The sequence below is a fragment of the Pelophylax lessonae genome (genome assembly GCF_965119305.1).
Source record: "Pelophylax lessonae genome assembly, chromosome: 12".
Taxonomy (NCBI): Eukaryota; Metazoa; Chordata; class Amphibia; order Anura; family Ranidae; genus Pelophylax; species Pelophylax lessonae.
Window position 1 is genome coordinate 132,795,034 of NC_138779.1, and position 16,614 is coordinate 132,811,647.

The 16,614-nt window shown below is 41.5% G+C and overlaps 1 protein-coding gene across 1 annotated transcript in view; it reads right to left on the reverse strand.

The window, feature by feature from the left end:
- Positions 1–16,614, reverse strand: part of UBE4A (ubiquitination factor E4A) — a 72,732-nt gene that overhangs the window by 30,302 nt on the left and 25,816 nt on the right. Inside the window, exons 8-11 of the mRNA XM_082273406.1 lie at positions 13,581–13,772; positions 11,542–11,875; positions 7,467–7,593; positions 1,402–1,709 (exon numbers count right to left, since the gene is read on the reverse strand). Coding sequence (XP_082129532.1) covers positions 1,402–1,709; positions 7,467–7,593; positions 11,542–11,875; positions 13,581–13,772 — 961 coding nt within the window. The remainder of the gene's footprint in view (positions 1–1,401; positions 1,710–7,466; positions 7,594–11,541; positions 11,876–13,580; positions 13,773–16,614) is intronic.

A 16,614-nucleotide genomic window follows, 5' to 3' on the forward strand; every position in this document is an offset into this window, starting at 1 on the left:
ACCGATCGGCCGTCTTTTGTCCGGTTTTGTTTTGTTGGTTGAAAAGTGCTCAAGACTGCACACGAATTTTGTCGGCCAACAACAACCAACTGCAGAAGTGATGTCATGTTCTGGTCTACTTTTCGTGTGTTTTTTCTTCTCTGAGCATGCCCAGTCTTGATCATCTGATTTTTGTCAGCTGAAATCTGTACTGACTGAGGAACAATCGGCCGTTCTGCTGACGGCCAACAAAAATTTTATAGCATGCACACCAGATTTTGTTCAGCCGAAAAGTCGCAGTCGGTTGTCAGAATCATCAAACAAGCCGATAATCGGCCGATCGGACGTTGGCCGAACATTTACGGCCGACAATCGATGCGTGTGTACGGGGCTTAAGTGCTCTTAATTGAGACAAGTACACACTAAAGTGGGGTATGCTTTGTTCATATAATATGTTTGAGGTTTACAACAACTTTAAGATAATCATAAAAAAAAAAAAAAAACTTCTGCCTTTGGAACCACTTTAATATCAACTTTGAAAGAGGCGAAGATCCTGTGTATAGGTGGGGCACAGGGATCATTTGAAGACTAAAGCAGGCACTTTCAAGCACCAGAAGATGCCTGCACTTCAGCATTGGTATTACCTAAGGCAGTGGTTTTCAATCCTGCAGGCTTCACGGACCACAAACTTACAATTTGGAATACCATGGTCCACTAGCATTCATTTTACATGCCTTATACACACAATGCTCCGTGTCTTTGCCCTTCTCCCCCCTGTATTACACTGCTGTCTTATTGACACAATGCTCTGTCTCTCTGCCCTTCTCCCCCTGTATTACACTGCTGCCTTATCTACACAATGCTCAGGCTCTCTGCCCCCTTCTGTATCACACTTCTGCCTTATACACACAATGTTGCAGCTCTCTGCCCCCCTCCCCCTGGATCACAATGCTGCCTTATACACACAATGCCTTGGCTCTCTGCCCCACCTTGAACTCTACATCACACTGATGCCTTCCACAGACTCATCATTGGATCTCACCTTTCTATCCAGCCATGTGCTCGAGTTCCGTGCTCCCTCTCTCAGTCTGTGACCAGCACTTTCATTGGAAGTCCCCTCTTTCATCTCCTGCTCTCTGCACTACTCCTAGCACCTCCCTCTGAGTTCGCAGCATTCATTGTCAGCCCACATTGAGAGCAACACTGGAAACAACATTGGGTGGTATACATCAATGTTGATTTGTTACAGAACCCCTGGGGACCACCAAATCTTTCTCGTGGACCATCAGTGGTCCACGGACCACTGGTTAGTCGACCGCTGACCTAAGGCACTCTTTGGTTTAAGACATGTTAACTGAAAGAAAGGTTAGTGGAAGTTGCAGCAGCTTAAATTCCAGCTACTCACATATTAGAGAATGTTACCTGGTACATAGGCCAGGGCACTGTGCTGTACATCCAGCAGAGGAAAGGTGAGTGGAATCAGTTCTGTGCCTCGATTACCCAATGCGATTTGCACCAGCAAGACTGCAGTAGACACTTGTAGATTGAGGCAGTTCTGTAGGGCTTGGGGTTCACTTAGAGCTGCTTTCAAGCACAAATAAATTGTCATAAGGCGCTCAAACTGTTCTCTTAGGTTCTCGGCACTGGAGCTGCCATTCTGCTGGGCATCCCTCCATGCTCCTTGCAGTCTGTGCAGGCTTTGGTTCACTTTTACCATTTGCTCATGCAACCTGAAATCAGCATTGAAATAAAGCATTTTATTAACAATCAGTCCTACACAGCCTTAAAAATAAGAAAATAAAAACTTTTTCAGCTGTATTAGAAGATTCACACAGAACAAAGCAGCAGCCCAGTACACGAATACTAAAGACTATGCTATCGCGTGCAAAACTTTGAATACAATTTCATATTAAAGTGGAACTTTAATCAGAAAATTAAGTCCTGGTAGATCATTTCAGGCTGGCCTATTTTTCAGGTATAGCTATGTAAAACATTAAACATAAGTGGCTATACTGTTTAAAATCCAGTAATACACTGTCTCACCCTGCTCTGCACATGCTCAGTTGCTCTCTATTTTTTAGCACTGTGCCGAAAATCAGAGCCACTACAGGCAAATCAGCTGACAGCCTAAATATTTACTGCTGCTCAGGAGCTCTGGGCTTTAGCAAAATGGCAACCACCGTCAAGAAAAAACAGGAGGCCATTTACAGCACACACTAATTTTGTATCATATTTATTAAAGTGGAGTTCCACCCTATTTTTATACTTACCTCCATCTTCTCGCTCCGGGTCACCTGAAAAAGAAATGAATAATCGCATATTTATTTTTTTTTTACTTACCTCGTAGCGAAGAAAATATACTTACCTTACTTCCTTCTTCCTCCTTCCTCGGCCGCGGCCCGTCGTCACTTCCTGGCTCTGCAATGATTCCTGGGAGCTGGACGTCATAGCTCCCAGGAATCATTGCGCCTGCACCGGCCCTGACGTCAGTTCCGGGTCGCGCGCGTCATCCCCTTCTAAACAGCTTCTGGGCATGCCCAGAAGCTGTGGAGGGATGACGCGCGCGACCCGGAAGTGACGTCGGGGCCGGCGCAGAGCATCGTGGGACCAAAGAAGGCGGAAGAAGACGCCGAAGAGGACGCGCTGGCTTCAAGCTGCCCACATCTGAGATGGCAGCGCTGGACAAGACGTTTGCAAGGTAAGTATTTGTCCTAACAGGTAAGTGCAACCCGGGACAGATCAGAGGCTAGCCATTGTGGAATGCACTAGCCCTGACTGTCCCGGGGGTATTAAAAAAAAAAAAAAAAAAAAAAATCCAGGGTGGAACTCCGCTTTAATGTACAGTGGGTACGGAAAGTATTCAGACCCCCTTAAATTTTTCACTCTTTGTTATTTTGCAGCCATTTGCTAAAATCATTTAAGTTCATTCTTCTTCCTCATGAATGTACACACAGCTCCCCATATTGATGGAAAAACACAGAATTGTTGACATTGTTGCAGATTTATTAAAAAAGAAAAACTGAAATATCACATGGTCCTAAGTATTCAGACCCTTTGCTCAGTATTTAGTAGAAGCCCCCTTTTGATCTAATACAGCCAGGAGTCTTTTTGGGAAAGATGCAACAAGTCTTTCACACCTGGATTTGGGGATCCTCTGCCATTCCTCCTTGCAGATCCTCTCCAGTTCTGTCAGGTTGGATGGCAAACGTTGGTGGACAGCCATTTTTAGGTCTCTCCAGAGATGCTCAATTGGGTTTAAGTCAGGGCTCTGGCTGGGCCATTCAAGAACAGTCACGGAGTTGTTGTGAAGCCACTCCTTCGTTATTTTAGCTGTGTGCTTAGGGTCATTGTCTTGTTGGAAGGTAAACCTTCGGCCCAGTCTGAGGTCCAGAGCACTCTGGAGATGGTTTTTGTCCAGGATATCCCTGTACTTGGCCGCATTCATCTTTCCCTCGATTGCAACCAGTCGTCCTGTCCCTGCAGCTGAAAAACACCCCCACAGCATGATGCTGCCACCACCATGCTTCACTGTTGGGACTGTATTGGACAGGTGATGAGCAGTGCCTGGTTTTCTCCACACATGCCGCTTAGAATTAAGGCCAAAAAGTTCTATTTTGGTCTCATCAGACCAGAGAATCTTATTTCTCACCATCTTGGAGTCCTTCAGGTGTTTTTTAGCAAACTCCATGCGGGCTTTCATGTGTCTTACACTGAGTAGAGGCTTCCGTCGGGCCACTCTGCCATAAAGCCCCGACTGGTGGAGGGCTGCAGTGATGGTTGACTTTCTACAACTTTCTCCCATCTCCTGACTGCATCTCTGGAGCTCAGCCACAGTGATCTTTGGGTTCTTCTTTACCTCTCTCACCAAGGCTCTTCTCCCCCGATAGCTCAGTTTGACCGGACGGCCAGCTCTAGGAAGGGTTCTGGTCATCACAAACGTCTTCCATTTGAGGATTATGGAGGCCACTGTGCTCTTAGGAACCTTAAGTGCAGCAGAAATCTTTTTGTAACCTTGGCCAGATCTGTGCCTTGCCACAATTCTGTCTCTGAGCTCTTCAGGCAGTTCCTTTGACCTCATGATTCTCATTTGCTCTGACATGCATTGTGATCTGGAAGGTCTTATATAGACAGGTATGTGGCTTTCCTAATCAAGTCCAATCAGTATAATCAAACACAGCTGGACTCAAATGAAGGTGTAGATCCATCTCAAGGATGATCAGAAGAAATGGAAAGCACCTGAGTTAAATATATGAGTGTCACAGCAAAGGGTCTGAATACTTAGGACCATGTGATATTTCAGTTTTTCTTTTTTAATAAATCTGCAACAATATCAACAATTCTGTGTTTTTCTGTCAATATGGGGAGCTGTGTGTACATTCATGAGGAAGAAGAATGAACTTAAATGATTTTATCAAATGGCTGCAATATAACAAAGAGTGAAAAATTTAAGGGGGTCTGAATACTTTCCGTACCCACTGTATGTTCATGCTAAAAAACATTTTTTTTTTTTATCAAGCTGTTATGGGTAAAATCCAACTTTAGGAAAAACCATTAAAAGAAAAATGTAACAGCCCAGTACTTTAATAATAAAGACCACAGTTTTCCTATGCTTTTAATTCACTTTTACTTTAACCCAAACCAACAATTCCATAAATTGTGGATAAACACAAAATTACTGAAAGACAAACACTGCTAAAGCCACAATTTAAAGTAAAACTAAACGCAAAACTTTTTTTTTTTTAATTTTGGGTAGAGTGGAGAGGGATTAGATTACCTGACGGTTTTTATTGCCGTCTGTGCTGCTCAGGAGATTCACCCTCTCTATTTGTCCTGTTTACCATTATCATTGAAAGTAAAAGAAAATCCCAAATTTGGGGTTGTCCCCAGAAAGGTAATATCTATGGGGTCCCCAAGGAATTCCCCTTAATTTGCTAGTATTTCTTCTCACTTCCCGTTTGGCTATGGAACAGGAAGTGAAGGGAAATCTCCACAATGGAACACAGATGGCAAAAAAAAAAAAAAAAAATCTGACAGGGGTTATAACCCTCCTTTACTCAATGAAAGTTAAACTTAATGAAAGTTTTGCCTATAATTCTACTTTAAGGCTATGTTGCATGAATCATTTGTAGCAGCTACATAATTGCTGCACCCCTCCCTGCTTAAAAAAAACAAAACAAAACAAAAAGAAAAGAAAAAAACGATTTGCTGTCCAATATCGACTACGTTGCAGGAAATTTCCACGGTTTATAGCTTGGTTGCAAAAGTGAGTGTTTGCAGAATCTGCAGCTAACTACAGAATTAGCAGCTTCAAAATCTACTCCAAATCCAATGGAGCCACAATGATCATGGCACATCACAGCTTGTAGCTGCAACTCTGTACCCAGCTACAAACGTCCATAGAAAGAAAGATCTATAGCAGCTACAGTTCTTCTACACATAGGGGTTGATTTACTAAAATTGGAGAGTGCAAAATCTGGAGCAACTGTACATGGTAGCCAATCAGCTTCTAACTTCAGCTTCTTCAATTACTTTTTTTTTTTTAACTTTCAACAAACAAGTTTGTTCAATTAACCTTTGACAAGAAACCTGGAAGCTGCACCAGATTTTGCACTCCAGTTATAGTAAATCAACCCCATAGTGGCAGGTGTAGCACAACCCTTAGCCTGGCCATACATTATATAAAATTTTCCTTTAGATTTACCAAAACCAGATAATAGGAGGTCAAACCTAAGCACTTTCAATTTGTATGCAATCCGGCAGGCCCTTGTACTACATAGCAGTTTTTTTTTTTTTTGGGGGGGGGGGGGGCAGCAATTTTGTAGCTGCTACAAATGATTCATACAACATAGCCTTAAAATAGAACTATAGGCAAATTTATTTATTTTTTTTCATTTTGGATTTAATAGAGGCGGGTTGTAACCCATGTCAGTTTTTTTGCCATTGTGGAGATCTAAATCTAAAGGAAATTGAACAGGAAAATTGTATAATGTATGGCCAGCCTAAAGCCTGGTACACGCAATGAGATTATCAGACAAATGATCGTCAATTTTTTTTTTTTTTGCATGCTAATCTCATATGAAAACTGAAGGGTTTACTAAAGTTCCAAACATTCTCGTACGACAAAATAAAAATTCGGAAGTGATGTAATGTGTTATAGTATAGCTGTATTGCATTTTCTAACGACTACTGTACTGATTTAACAAAAATTGTACATTCTGGTATCGCACAAAAAAATGTTTTGTGCCTATCCGATCAGATAATATCGGATGAACTGTCATGATCGGCTCTTGAAAGCTGTGCACTAACGATCAGATTATCGCACAATCGCTTCCAAAGCGGTATCTTTCGTACAATTTCTGATCGGATGTACAGGGCTTTTGGCTGTCCATCTTTTTGAACAGTTTGTCCAACTAGTATAAACAACACTGTTGCTTGCCATTCTTCTTGCTACCAAAAGGCTAAGCAAGAAACGTTTTATTTTACATTGCAAATAAAAAAAATGGAAGAAGTGTTAGGCTCCATTCACACCTGAGCATATCGTTTTCAGGCGTTTTTTGGGGCTTTTTTCAGGCGTTTCTTTGGGCTTTTCTCAGGTGTTTTTTGCAGGTGTTTGGAGGCAAACATTGACATCTAACAAAAATGCTTGTAATCTGCGAAAAAAGAAGCTCATGTACTTTTTTGATCTTCAGGCGTTTTGGCTCAGGTGAAAAAACACTCATATGTGAACAGGGGCCATTGAAATGAATAGGATTTTGCTTGTTGGATGTTTTGAAACTTCAGAGATGAGAGTTTTACGAGCTGCAAAATGCTCAGGTGTGAACAGGGCCTTATAAACACATTTTGTTGATTTCCTGGTGTTTGCTGTTTAATATTTTAGAAGTGTCCCATCATTTTGAAATGTATACACTATTAGGCAGTGACAAATTACGACCTATGGGCATGCCTAACCCAACTTCTTCCCCCAAACCAGGGGCTGACTGGCAACTTTTCGGCCCAGGGGGCAAGTACAAACCAGAGGCCCATGGTGCCTCTTCCTGGCTTCCTCCTAACCCCCATTCCAGGCTGAAGCTCCACTCCAGGTACTCTCTACTCACTGGCTGAATCCAGGTTCCTGACCTGTCCACTAGGGTGGAGCTGGGACAGCCCGGTCGGTGCTGGCCGGGGGAGAAGAGTCTCCAGTGGGACATGGAACCAGCTTTAGCTAAGACACAGTTTACACCATCCATGTTAGGGGGGGTGGCCTGCGCTCTGTCCTTGTCTTTATCCCGAACTCAGTAGGTCAGCGGTGGAGACTTTTTACTTTGCTTCACCAGGAATCCTTTAGGCATGTCTGTGGCAGAAGCAGTGCAGCCTTTTTATGGGGCATCAGAGCAGCCCAGGGGGCAATTGCCCAGTCCTCCCCTGCCCCAAACCAATTGCACCTTCAACAATACTGTTCCATCATTTCACTCACCCTAAGCCCAAATAAAAAGCTGTTTTTCACGTACCTGTGAAAGCCTAAATGAAGTGTGTACTGCGTGAGCACCAAGTTTTCTGTCACTAAGTTGAAGGTTGGAGGAAAGTCTGGTTGCTGGTCATCAGCCATTGGAATTAAACACGTCTCTTTGTTGAGTCCTATATGAAGAGAAAATATTGAATGGCAAAGTTGGGTATATAGGGAATGAGGGTACATTAGGTAAGAAGCAGAAGGGTAAGGATTGGGAAAACAGAAAGAAATAATTCTATTTTTAACTTGAGATGTTGAAACAGGGTTTATTTTTTATGTGTATGACATTAAAGTATACTAGGGATTAGAACGTTTGTCATTTTTTTATTGTTGTCTGTGCCCCCATTAGGGATATTTACTCTTTCAATTTGTCCTATTTACCATTATCATTGAAAGTGAAAGTATAAGAAAAATCCCAAATTAGGGGTTGTCCCCAGAAAAGTAATGGAGGGGAAATCTTCCAATGGGGACACTAGTTCTGGTGACCTGGGCGGTCCCCAGGGAATTCCCTTAATTTGCAAGGATTTCCTTTCACTTCCTGTTTGGCTATGGGACAGGAAGTGAGAGTAAAATTGTCGCAATGGGACACAGATGGCAAAAAAAAAATTCTAAGAGGGATTTTAAACTTCCCTTGCTTTATTCGCAATTAAAAAAAAGTTTTGCCTATATTTCTACTTTAAGTGGAACTTTATTTAGAAAATTAAGTCCTGCTAGATCACTTCAGGTTGCTTTTGCAGGCATAGCTATGTAAAACATTAAGTGTCTATACTATTTAACCACTTCCCCCAAATAGACGTACCCATATGTCCATGGGGTTCAGTGGTAATACCGGGATGATCACCTACAGGTATCATCCCAGTATACTTTTTTGAAGCCAGCAATTCTCCTTTTGGCAGAAATTACCCGAGTGGCTAATCAGCCACTCAGATCACTTCTGTGGGTGGCAGAAGGGGGTCCCACCCCCCTCCACCTGCTGCCTCTCCCGGGCTCTCTGTTCCCATCGCGGAGGCTGGGAGCGATGCGGCTGGTGGCAAAAGCTGCCTAGTACAGAGAGAGAGGAACTGAGGTTGTTCCCTTCGCTCTGTAACCCTGAAAACCGGAAGTGCTGAGTATTCAACACTTCCGGTTCCGCCCCTTTGTTTACCTGGCCACCTGCGGCCCGAGAAGCAGCTGATCGGACTGATCTCGGTCTGACCAGCTGCATGGGGGGGCCAGAGGAGAGATTTGGGGACTAATAAACTCCAAATCTCTCCATAAAGATGACCTGTCACAGCCCATGCTGTCACAAGGGATGTTGTTAATCCCTTCATGATAGCAATAAAGTTATTACAAACAAAATAAAAAAAAAAGTTTAAAATATATATATATATTTTTTTTTAAATAAAATAAATAAGAATAATAATAAAAAAAATTTTAAAACTCCCCCATCTAAACATGCTTACACACAAATGCGAACGCACACGTTACTCCCGCATGCATATGTAAACGTTGATCGCACCACACATGTAAGGTAATGTCACGAACATGAGAGCGAGAGCAATAATCCTAGCACCGGACCTCCTCTGCAACTCTAAACTGGTAACCTGTAAAGGCGCTTAAAGCGTCGCCTATGGAGAATTTCCGCCATTCAACGGGCAGACGCAAGTTTGCCGCCATTCCACGGCAGACGCAATTTTAAAGCGGGACATGTTAGGTATCTATTTACTTGGTGTAACATCAATTTTCACATTATACAAAACAATTGGGCTAACTTTAAGTTTTTTTTTAAATTCATGAAAGTGTTTTTTTTTTTTTTAAAACTTTGCATTTGAAAAACTGCTGCGCAAATGCCGTGTGACATAAAAAATTGCAACACGCACCATTTTATTCTATAGGGTCTCTGCTAACAAAATATTATATAATGTTTGGGGGTTCTAAGTAATTTTCTAGAAGAAAAAAGTAGATTCTTGCATGTAGGAGCAAAGTGTCAGAATAGGCTTGGGAAGGAGATAGTTAAAATCCAGTAATACACGTCATCCTGCTCTGCACATACTCAGTTGCTCTCCATTTTTAGGCACTGCCAAATTTTTAGAGACCAATCTGCTGGCAGCCCTAAAGTGGAATTAAACACTCCTATCCTTTACAGCCAAGGAAGCTGCTTCCGTTTGATCTGTAACTGCCATGGTGCTGCACATGTGATCAATTATAACCAAAGCCATTTGATGGTTTGACAGAGGACACAGGCAAATGTGACAGTTAGCAATGCCAGCATTCCAAGAAGGTAACTTTTTAGAAACTTAAAATCGATGGGTTTAGTTCCGCTTTGTGATTTACTGCTGTTCAGGGGCTCTGGGTTTCAGCAAAATCGCAGCCTTCAGCAAGAAGAAACAGGAGCAATGCTGGAGGCAATTTATAGCACACACTCATTTTGATAGCATAATTATTAAAGTGGCCAGCCCCCATGCAGACACGCCTAACAGCCGCGGCCATCATCTTTACTTCATACATGCCTGTATCAAGCAGTATCATGTGAGTGTTTTTACCATTTTTTATTAATAAAAACCTGTACATACTTCACTATGTGCGCCCCCATTTGTATTCTTGGAGGAACACCTATGTCTTACACCTGGGGTATATGAGGTTGACCGAGTCCATGGTCCTGCCTGGATATCCTGTGGAGGATTGGAGGAAGATTTGGTGCGTTTTTTGTTCCTGGTGACCATTCACATCGCATGCCTGGTGGACCTACCTTAACAGGGGGTCTAAGTTTCTGGTAAGGAGACAACCATTTATTGCTTTTCACGTGGTGACCGTCAGGAGCTTTCTTTGCACGATTGGTGTCGGAATATATGAATATACCTTTCTACACCTGAATTAATTTTCCTATATGGACTTTATGGACTCTGGTTTACTCTTCTTACATTTAGAATTTTGAATTTAGTGGCGCTGTACCTTAACAACATCCTTGCTAAAGAACATTATTCATTATTTTTTATCAAGTTGCTATGGGTAAAGTTCCGCTTTAAATGTAACTAAAGGCAATTTTCTTTTTCCAAGTTTTGAATAGAGTGGAGAGGGATTAGAACACCTGTCAGCTTTTATTGATATCGGTTTGAGAGATTCTCACTATTTGTCCTGTTTACCATAATCTCCTAAGCAGGGGTCTCAAATTGGTGGCCCTCCAGCTGTTGCAGAACTACAATTCCCATGAGACTTAGCAAGGGTGACACTTACAAGCATGACTCCCATAGGCAGAGGCATGATGGGAGTTCCACAACAGTTGGAGGGCAGCCAGTTTGAGACCCCTGATCTAAAGTGAAAGTAAAGGATAAATCCCATATTTTGGGTTGACACCAGAACAGTAATAGAGGAGAAATCTTCGATTGGGGGCACCAATTCTGGTTACCCTGGTGACACACAACTGGATTCCCTCACTTTGGCGGGAGGATTTCCTCTCACTTCCTGTTTGGGCTATGGGACAGGAAGTGAGGGGACATTTCCCTAGTGGGACATATATGGCAAAAAACTGACGGGGGTTATAACCCTCCATTTCTCTATCCAAAATGAAAAGAAAAAAAAAATTGCCTTTAGCTACACTTCAAACTTGTAACACAAAATGCTTTACACAAACAGTTCTTCCTACTTTGATGTCCCACCCAACTACTGAAATGAATTTAAAGGAATTTTTAGTATGAGTCTGATTTATTAATTATTAGTGCAATAGTTTTATCATGTACTGCACTAATTATTTAATTCACTAAAACACTTGGACTTCTGCAAAATAAACACAACCCATTTTCATCATGATACCACCGGTCTGGACAAACTCCGACTGAGAAATCAAAGAAACTGACTGGAAAAAAGTTGTCTGAACAGTGAGTGTAGCCAATCAGCTGCAGTCATTATTTGGAAAGCTGGACGTCCCAGCTGTCAGAATGTAATAGCTGGCAGCGGGAGATTCATCCATCAAAGCGGTTAAGTGAGGGAATCCATGGATTTCTATGGAGGAACCTTTACATGAATGGCCAGGTTAAGAAGTAGATCACCATTCTTATATAAGACATATGACACTAGATAGAGCTGTTGTGTGTGCTCACCCTTCATGTGAACATTCCAGGTCCTTCGCTCCTCTTCATTGATCTCCCGCAGAGCACAGTACGTGGGGTTGAATGTCAGCAAGCGAGCAGATTTTGGCTTACAAAAAGGTTGGCACAAGCGAAGTAAGGCGGCACCCAAGTTTAAAAAGAAACTATCGGAAGCATAGGTCTGAAGGAAAATTTCAGGGACCTGGCTGGCCCAAATTTTAGCACGGCCTGCATTGGCATGTAGACAGTTCCCTAGCCATAACAAGATCTGGTGCTTGGTATCTGCAGATAACTGAAGGAGGTTCTTCAAAAGCTGATAAATCTTCTCATGAAACTGAGCCATGAACTGATCGAGAGAGAAAATACAAATATTATTAGTAAAGAGTTAAAAAGTCCAGCTAACCAAAAATGATCAGTATTCTGTCTATGAGACAAATTCCATGTTTGCACATATTTGAACTTATTCTGCTGTATAAAAGTAGCCCTAGAATCCTCTATACAAAACATTCACGTGTTACTAAGAATCAGAAAATGAATGAACGATATGATGAAATTATGCATTTACAAATTCAATCAATGAACTCATTTTGGAAGAATACAATGAACCTGATTCATCAAGCTGTGATATAGTATGCTGCATGTGAAAAATTGCACTTGAGTTAAGTAGTGTACGAGGGGGGGGGGGGGGGGGCAGCAGGGCACATTACATGGGATCAGGATACATTACATAGGGGCAGGGCATATTATAGAGCACACAACAGGGGACATTACATGAGAGCAGGGCACATTATAGGGCACACAGCAGGGCACATTACATGGGATCAGGATACATTACATGGGGGCAGGGCATATTATACAGCACACAACAGGGCACATTACGGGGCACACAGCAGGGCATATTATATGAGAGCAGGGCACATTATAGGGCACACAGCAGGGAACATTACATGGGATCAGGATACATTACATGGGGACAGGGCATATTATACAGCAAACAAAAGGGCACATTACGGGGCACATTACATGAGAGCAGAGCACATTATAGGGCACACAGCAGGGCACATTACATGGGATCAGGATACATTACATGGGGGCAGGGCATATTATAGAGCACACAACAGGGCACATTATGGGGCACACAGCAGGGCACATTATATGAGAGCAGGGCACATTATGGGGCACACAGCAGGGCACATTACGGTAACAGTTTCCTTCATATGCAGAGCAAAGCAGGGAAGCAGCTTTGATGACTCCGGATTTTATTATATTTCTTCACATTCCTGTATTCTGATCACTTCACATGGTTTTTTATTATTTGTTTTTTATTCATTTAGTCTGCATTTGAGACTTTTGTACGTTTTATAATCAATAGCACTGCACTTATATTTAATTTACACCACAACCAGCACTATCACAGACGCTTCCCTGCATCGCTCTACATGTGTCAGCAGTGGGGATGTGATCTACCTGTCAGATGCTGTGATTGATGGGTAGATCCTGGTGGAACTCCTGGGGACCTCTTGGCATACTCTAGGGGTCTGCAGAGCCCCGGTTGAGGAACTCTGATTTATAGTGTAAGAACTAGTCTTTAGGCCTAGTATTGCATTGCATTTTAGTGCTGCCATCATGTACGCCTTTTCCCACAAACATCCAGTGAGCATAGATATAAGTTTAGGCACAACAATCTGTTGAGCTTTAAAAAGGTGTCCTATGCACCTCTTATACCTTCATCTAAAATAGAAAGAAAACCCACTAAACCTTGTTAAAAATTACTAATTCTAATTTCCCCTTGAAATTCAGGATCATCAGTTCTTGTATATTCTACCCCGCACCCCTTTTATTGTAACATTTAGTCAGAAAGATAAAACTCGCTTTTCTCCACACTTACTCCCCAGACTTCGGTATAACCATTTCTTGACCTAGGGTTCTTTAGACATCAGTCGGTGGTTACAAAGGGGAGAAGGTACCTGTGTTCCCTCTGTTTTTGTTTGACAAGAAGAAAACCAGCCTGGCAAACTTTGGTACATTGGGCTCAGAAACGATTGTTTTACCTGGTGGATATTTGATTCTTGCACTTTTATCTCCTGTGCGCTGGAACGTGATGGGTTTAGAAAATATCCATGATTTTCTACCACACCAGGGGTACGTAATAAGCAGGAAATGCTAAGAATTTCACCCAGCAAGGTCTTCTGGTATTGATGCCCATTTGATGGATCTTGAGGTTGAATGTGTTTCACAAAAACCTACATAAAGAAAAAAAAAAAGTTTCTGTATGCAAGGAAACCACAGCATGCGTTAACGTCTCCAGTGTCACTGCAGCCATCTGCCATCACAGAAGTTATGTTATTACTATATTGAAAGTTCTTACCTATATTGCAGTGTTTCCAACAAACAAAATTGCAAAATCAATGAAACTGTAAGGTGATTTAAATCAGAACTCTAGCCAAAAATAACAAGATAAAATAGCAAAACAAGATTTTGGTTGCAATATTCACCTTCAATCCATAGATTTTCCCCGCAACACTTCTTTATTCTAGTACATGATGGCCAGCATCATTTAACCCACTTTCTCTGATCCTAGGTTGCCCTGGTCCTGTCCAGTCCCCAATCTGTGACTGGACAGTTAAAGGGGAAGCAGCACAGTAATTAGTTAATTTCTCTGTCAATCTGCTTTTACCTCCAATCAGCATGATTTTTGTCTGAATTTAAGCTGATTGGCTACATTTACTGCTCTTTTTCTCTCACACTACAGTCTGGCAAACCTGACAGTGTTACACAGCGCAGGACCTTGTCTGCCATTTAAATGCGTCAGTGGTGATGCTAGGGACAGTGGCTGCATGCTGTCTAAAAGGATCTGCTACAGGAATTTCTTCTATGCATTGATGGTTGAGCAGGACTCTTGAAAAGAGATTGGTGCCTCAGGTCAAAAGGTATGGGACTTTATGGGCTAATACATTGTTTGTAGGTTTTATATAATTTATTGAAAACTTTGATAACATACAAACATGATAACTATATATAGAAAAAGAAGGGTATATACATTAGGTGTATGGGTTATAGACCCATGAGTGGTAGTGAATAAAAGTGAAGAATGGGTGATATGGTGACAGTGGAATATCTCTCTATCTGTCCACGCTTCTTGTATAGCGTCGGATCTATAGGGAGAGTATCCTGTTATTTCCTACGCGTTTCGGCGTGATGCCTTTATCAAGGAGGTTATGCAGGACTGTTCCTGTTATTTTATATGACAAAGCCAGTTTGTAAAGAATCCTGAGTACCAGGTCTTCACTATTTTTAAATAAAGCAGAACTTTACCTTACCCTAAGCAGACAAAACCTTATTTTTTTCGTTTTGGATAGAGCGAGGGATGATTAAAACCCCTGCTAGTTTTTTTTTTTTTTTTGCTTTTTTTTTTATTTATTTTATTTTATTTTTTACTATCTGTGTTTCATTGGGAAGATTCCAATTCACTTCCTGTCCCATAGCCAAAACAGGAAGGAGGAGCAAATCCCTCCAAATTGAGGGTATTCCTGGTTTTCACCAAGGTTAGAAGAACTAGTATTCCCATTGGAAGAGTTCCTCCCATTACTGGGGACAACCCAAGAGGTTTGATTTTCTTTTACTTTTCATCATAATGGCAAACAGGGAAAAAAAAAAAAAAAAAAAAAAAAAAAAAAGAGGATGAATCTCCCTAATGGGGGTCAGACAGCAATAAAAGACTGGCAGGGTTTCTAATCCTTCTCTTCTCTATCCTTTAGTAATAGGATGTTTGTACATTTTGTTTGTCCTTTAGTATTTTATAAAAGCTCCCAGTCATACAGTATTACAATTACAGCAACAACAGAGAACATTTATCTGGAAAGACATATTTCAAACTTTCCCTACAGCAAGATTATTTCCTTTATTCCACTTGAGCGCTGACAGTTTGTATCTGATTAAAGCCTGGCTGTACAGGAACTGCTAGAGGCTGACACCCAGCCGTATTCAGTTACTTGTACTGCTTGCATTAAAAAAAATCCATTTAATTATATAATTTGGATTACAGAGCTGCATTGATTTGTGTTTTTTTCTTTGTTATTATTTTTCGCAGGAATATAAAATTCAGAACAGATCAAAAAGAACAGTCACGATATCTGACAGGGAACCTGTGGATAATGCGGAATGGCACCAGAAAAATAGTACAAAAAAAACCAAAATATAATAATACCCTTACAATGTTACAAACATAGATCAGAATAACAAGGATAAGATATTGAAGGTAACAACTGAAAGATCCAGATCTGTGGAAAGGGTTTGTCTTTCAAATTTAGAGAATTTTCGGTATGTTCTGGCCAGGGTACCGGGGGTGGGGGGGGGCAAAGAAGACTGGGGGGGGGGGGGAGAGGAGACACGCAGTCTTGGGTTTGCCTCCACCTCCTACAGAATGTGGTTATTGGTAGCGTCCATACCTTAGGGGCAGGACTGTTCCTGTATTAGCAAAGCAGGAAGCCTAAATTCCTTCAGGAGGTGAAATCTGCCAAATAATTGGAGGAAAAGGTGTAATCAACTTGGGTTTTTGTTTTTTTCCCATCTGTCTAGCGTTCAGATTTAAAGTTATTTCAACTCCTATCCTATATTATGATCCATCCATAGTTGCATCCTCCATATTTATCACACATCAGTAGCAAGAGATGTTGTAAAGCTAGAAAAGCAGCTTTACTATTTGTTGCCTTATGAGGAGTTTATGTGTAATCTCCATTAGTGTGTTGCCTGATGAGGAGTTATGTATAAATCTCCATTAGTAATTGTAAATAGATGGATGTAAATATAAATGTACAAAGCTTTGATTTCAAACACATATTTGATATATGATTGTAGATGTGTCCAGTGTGACCAGCAGTAGTAATCAATTGTTAACAAGTCCTTTTTAAATGCATGCCTGAGCTACCAGAGAGGGGTCTGCTATTTACACATACTGATATGCAAAATAGTACCACATATAATTAAGTTCCTGTTAGCCAGACATCCTGGGGCCAAGGCAATAGTGATAATACTGTAGGCCGTGTCACTCCCCTTGTCATCTATTCAAAGACTAATGGGCCATAC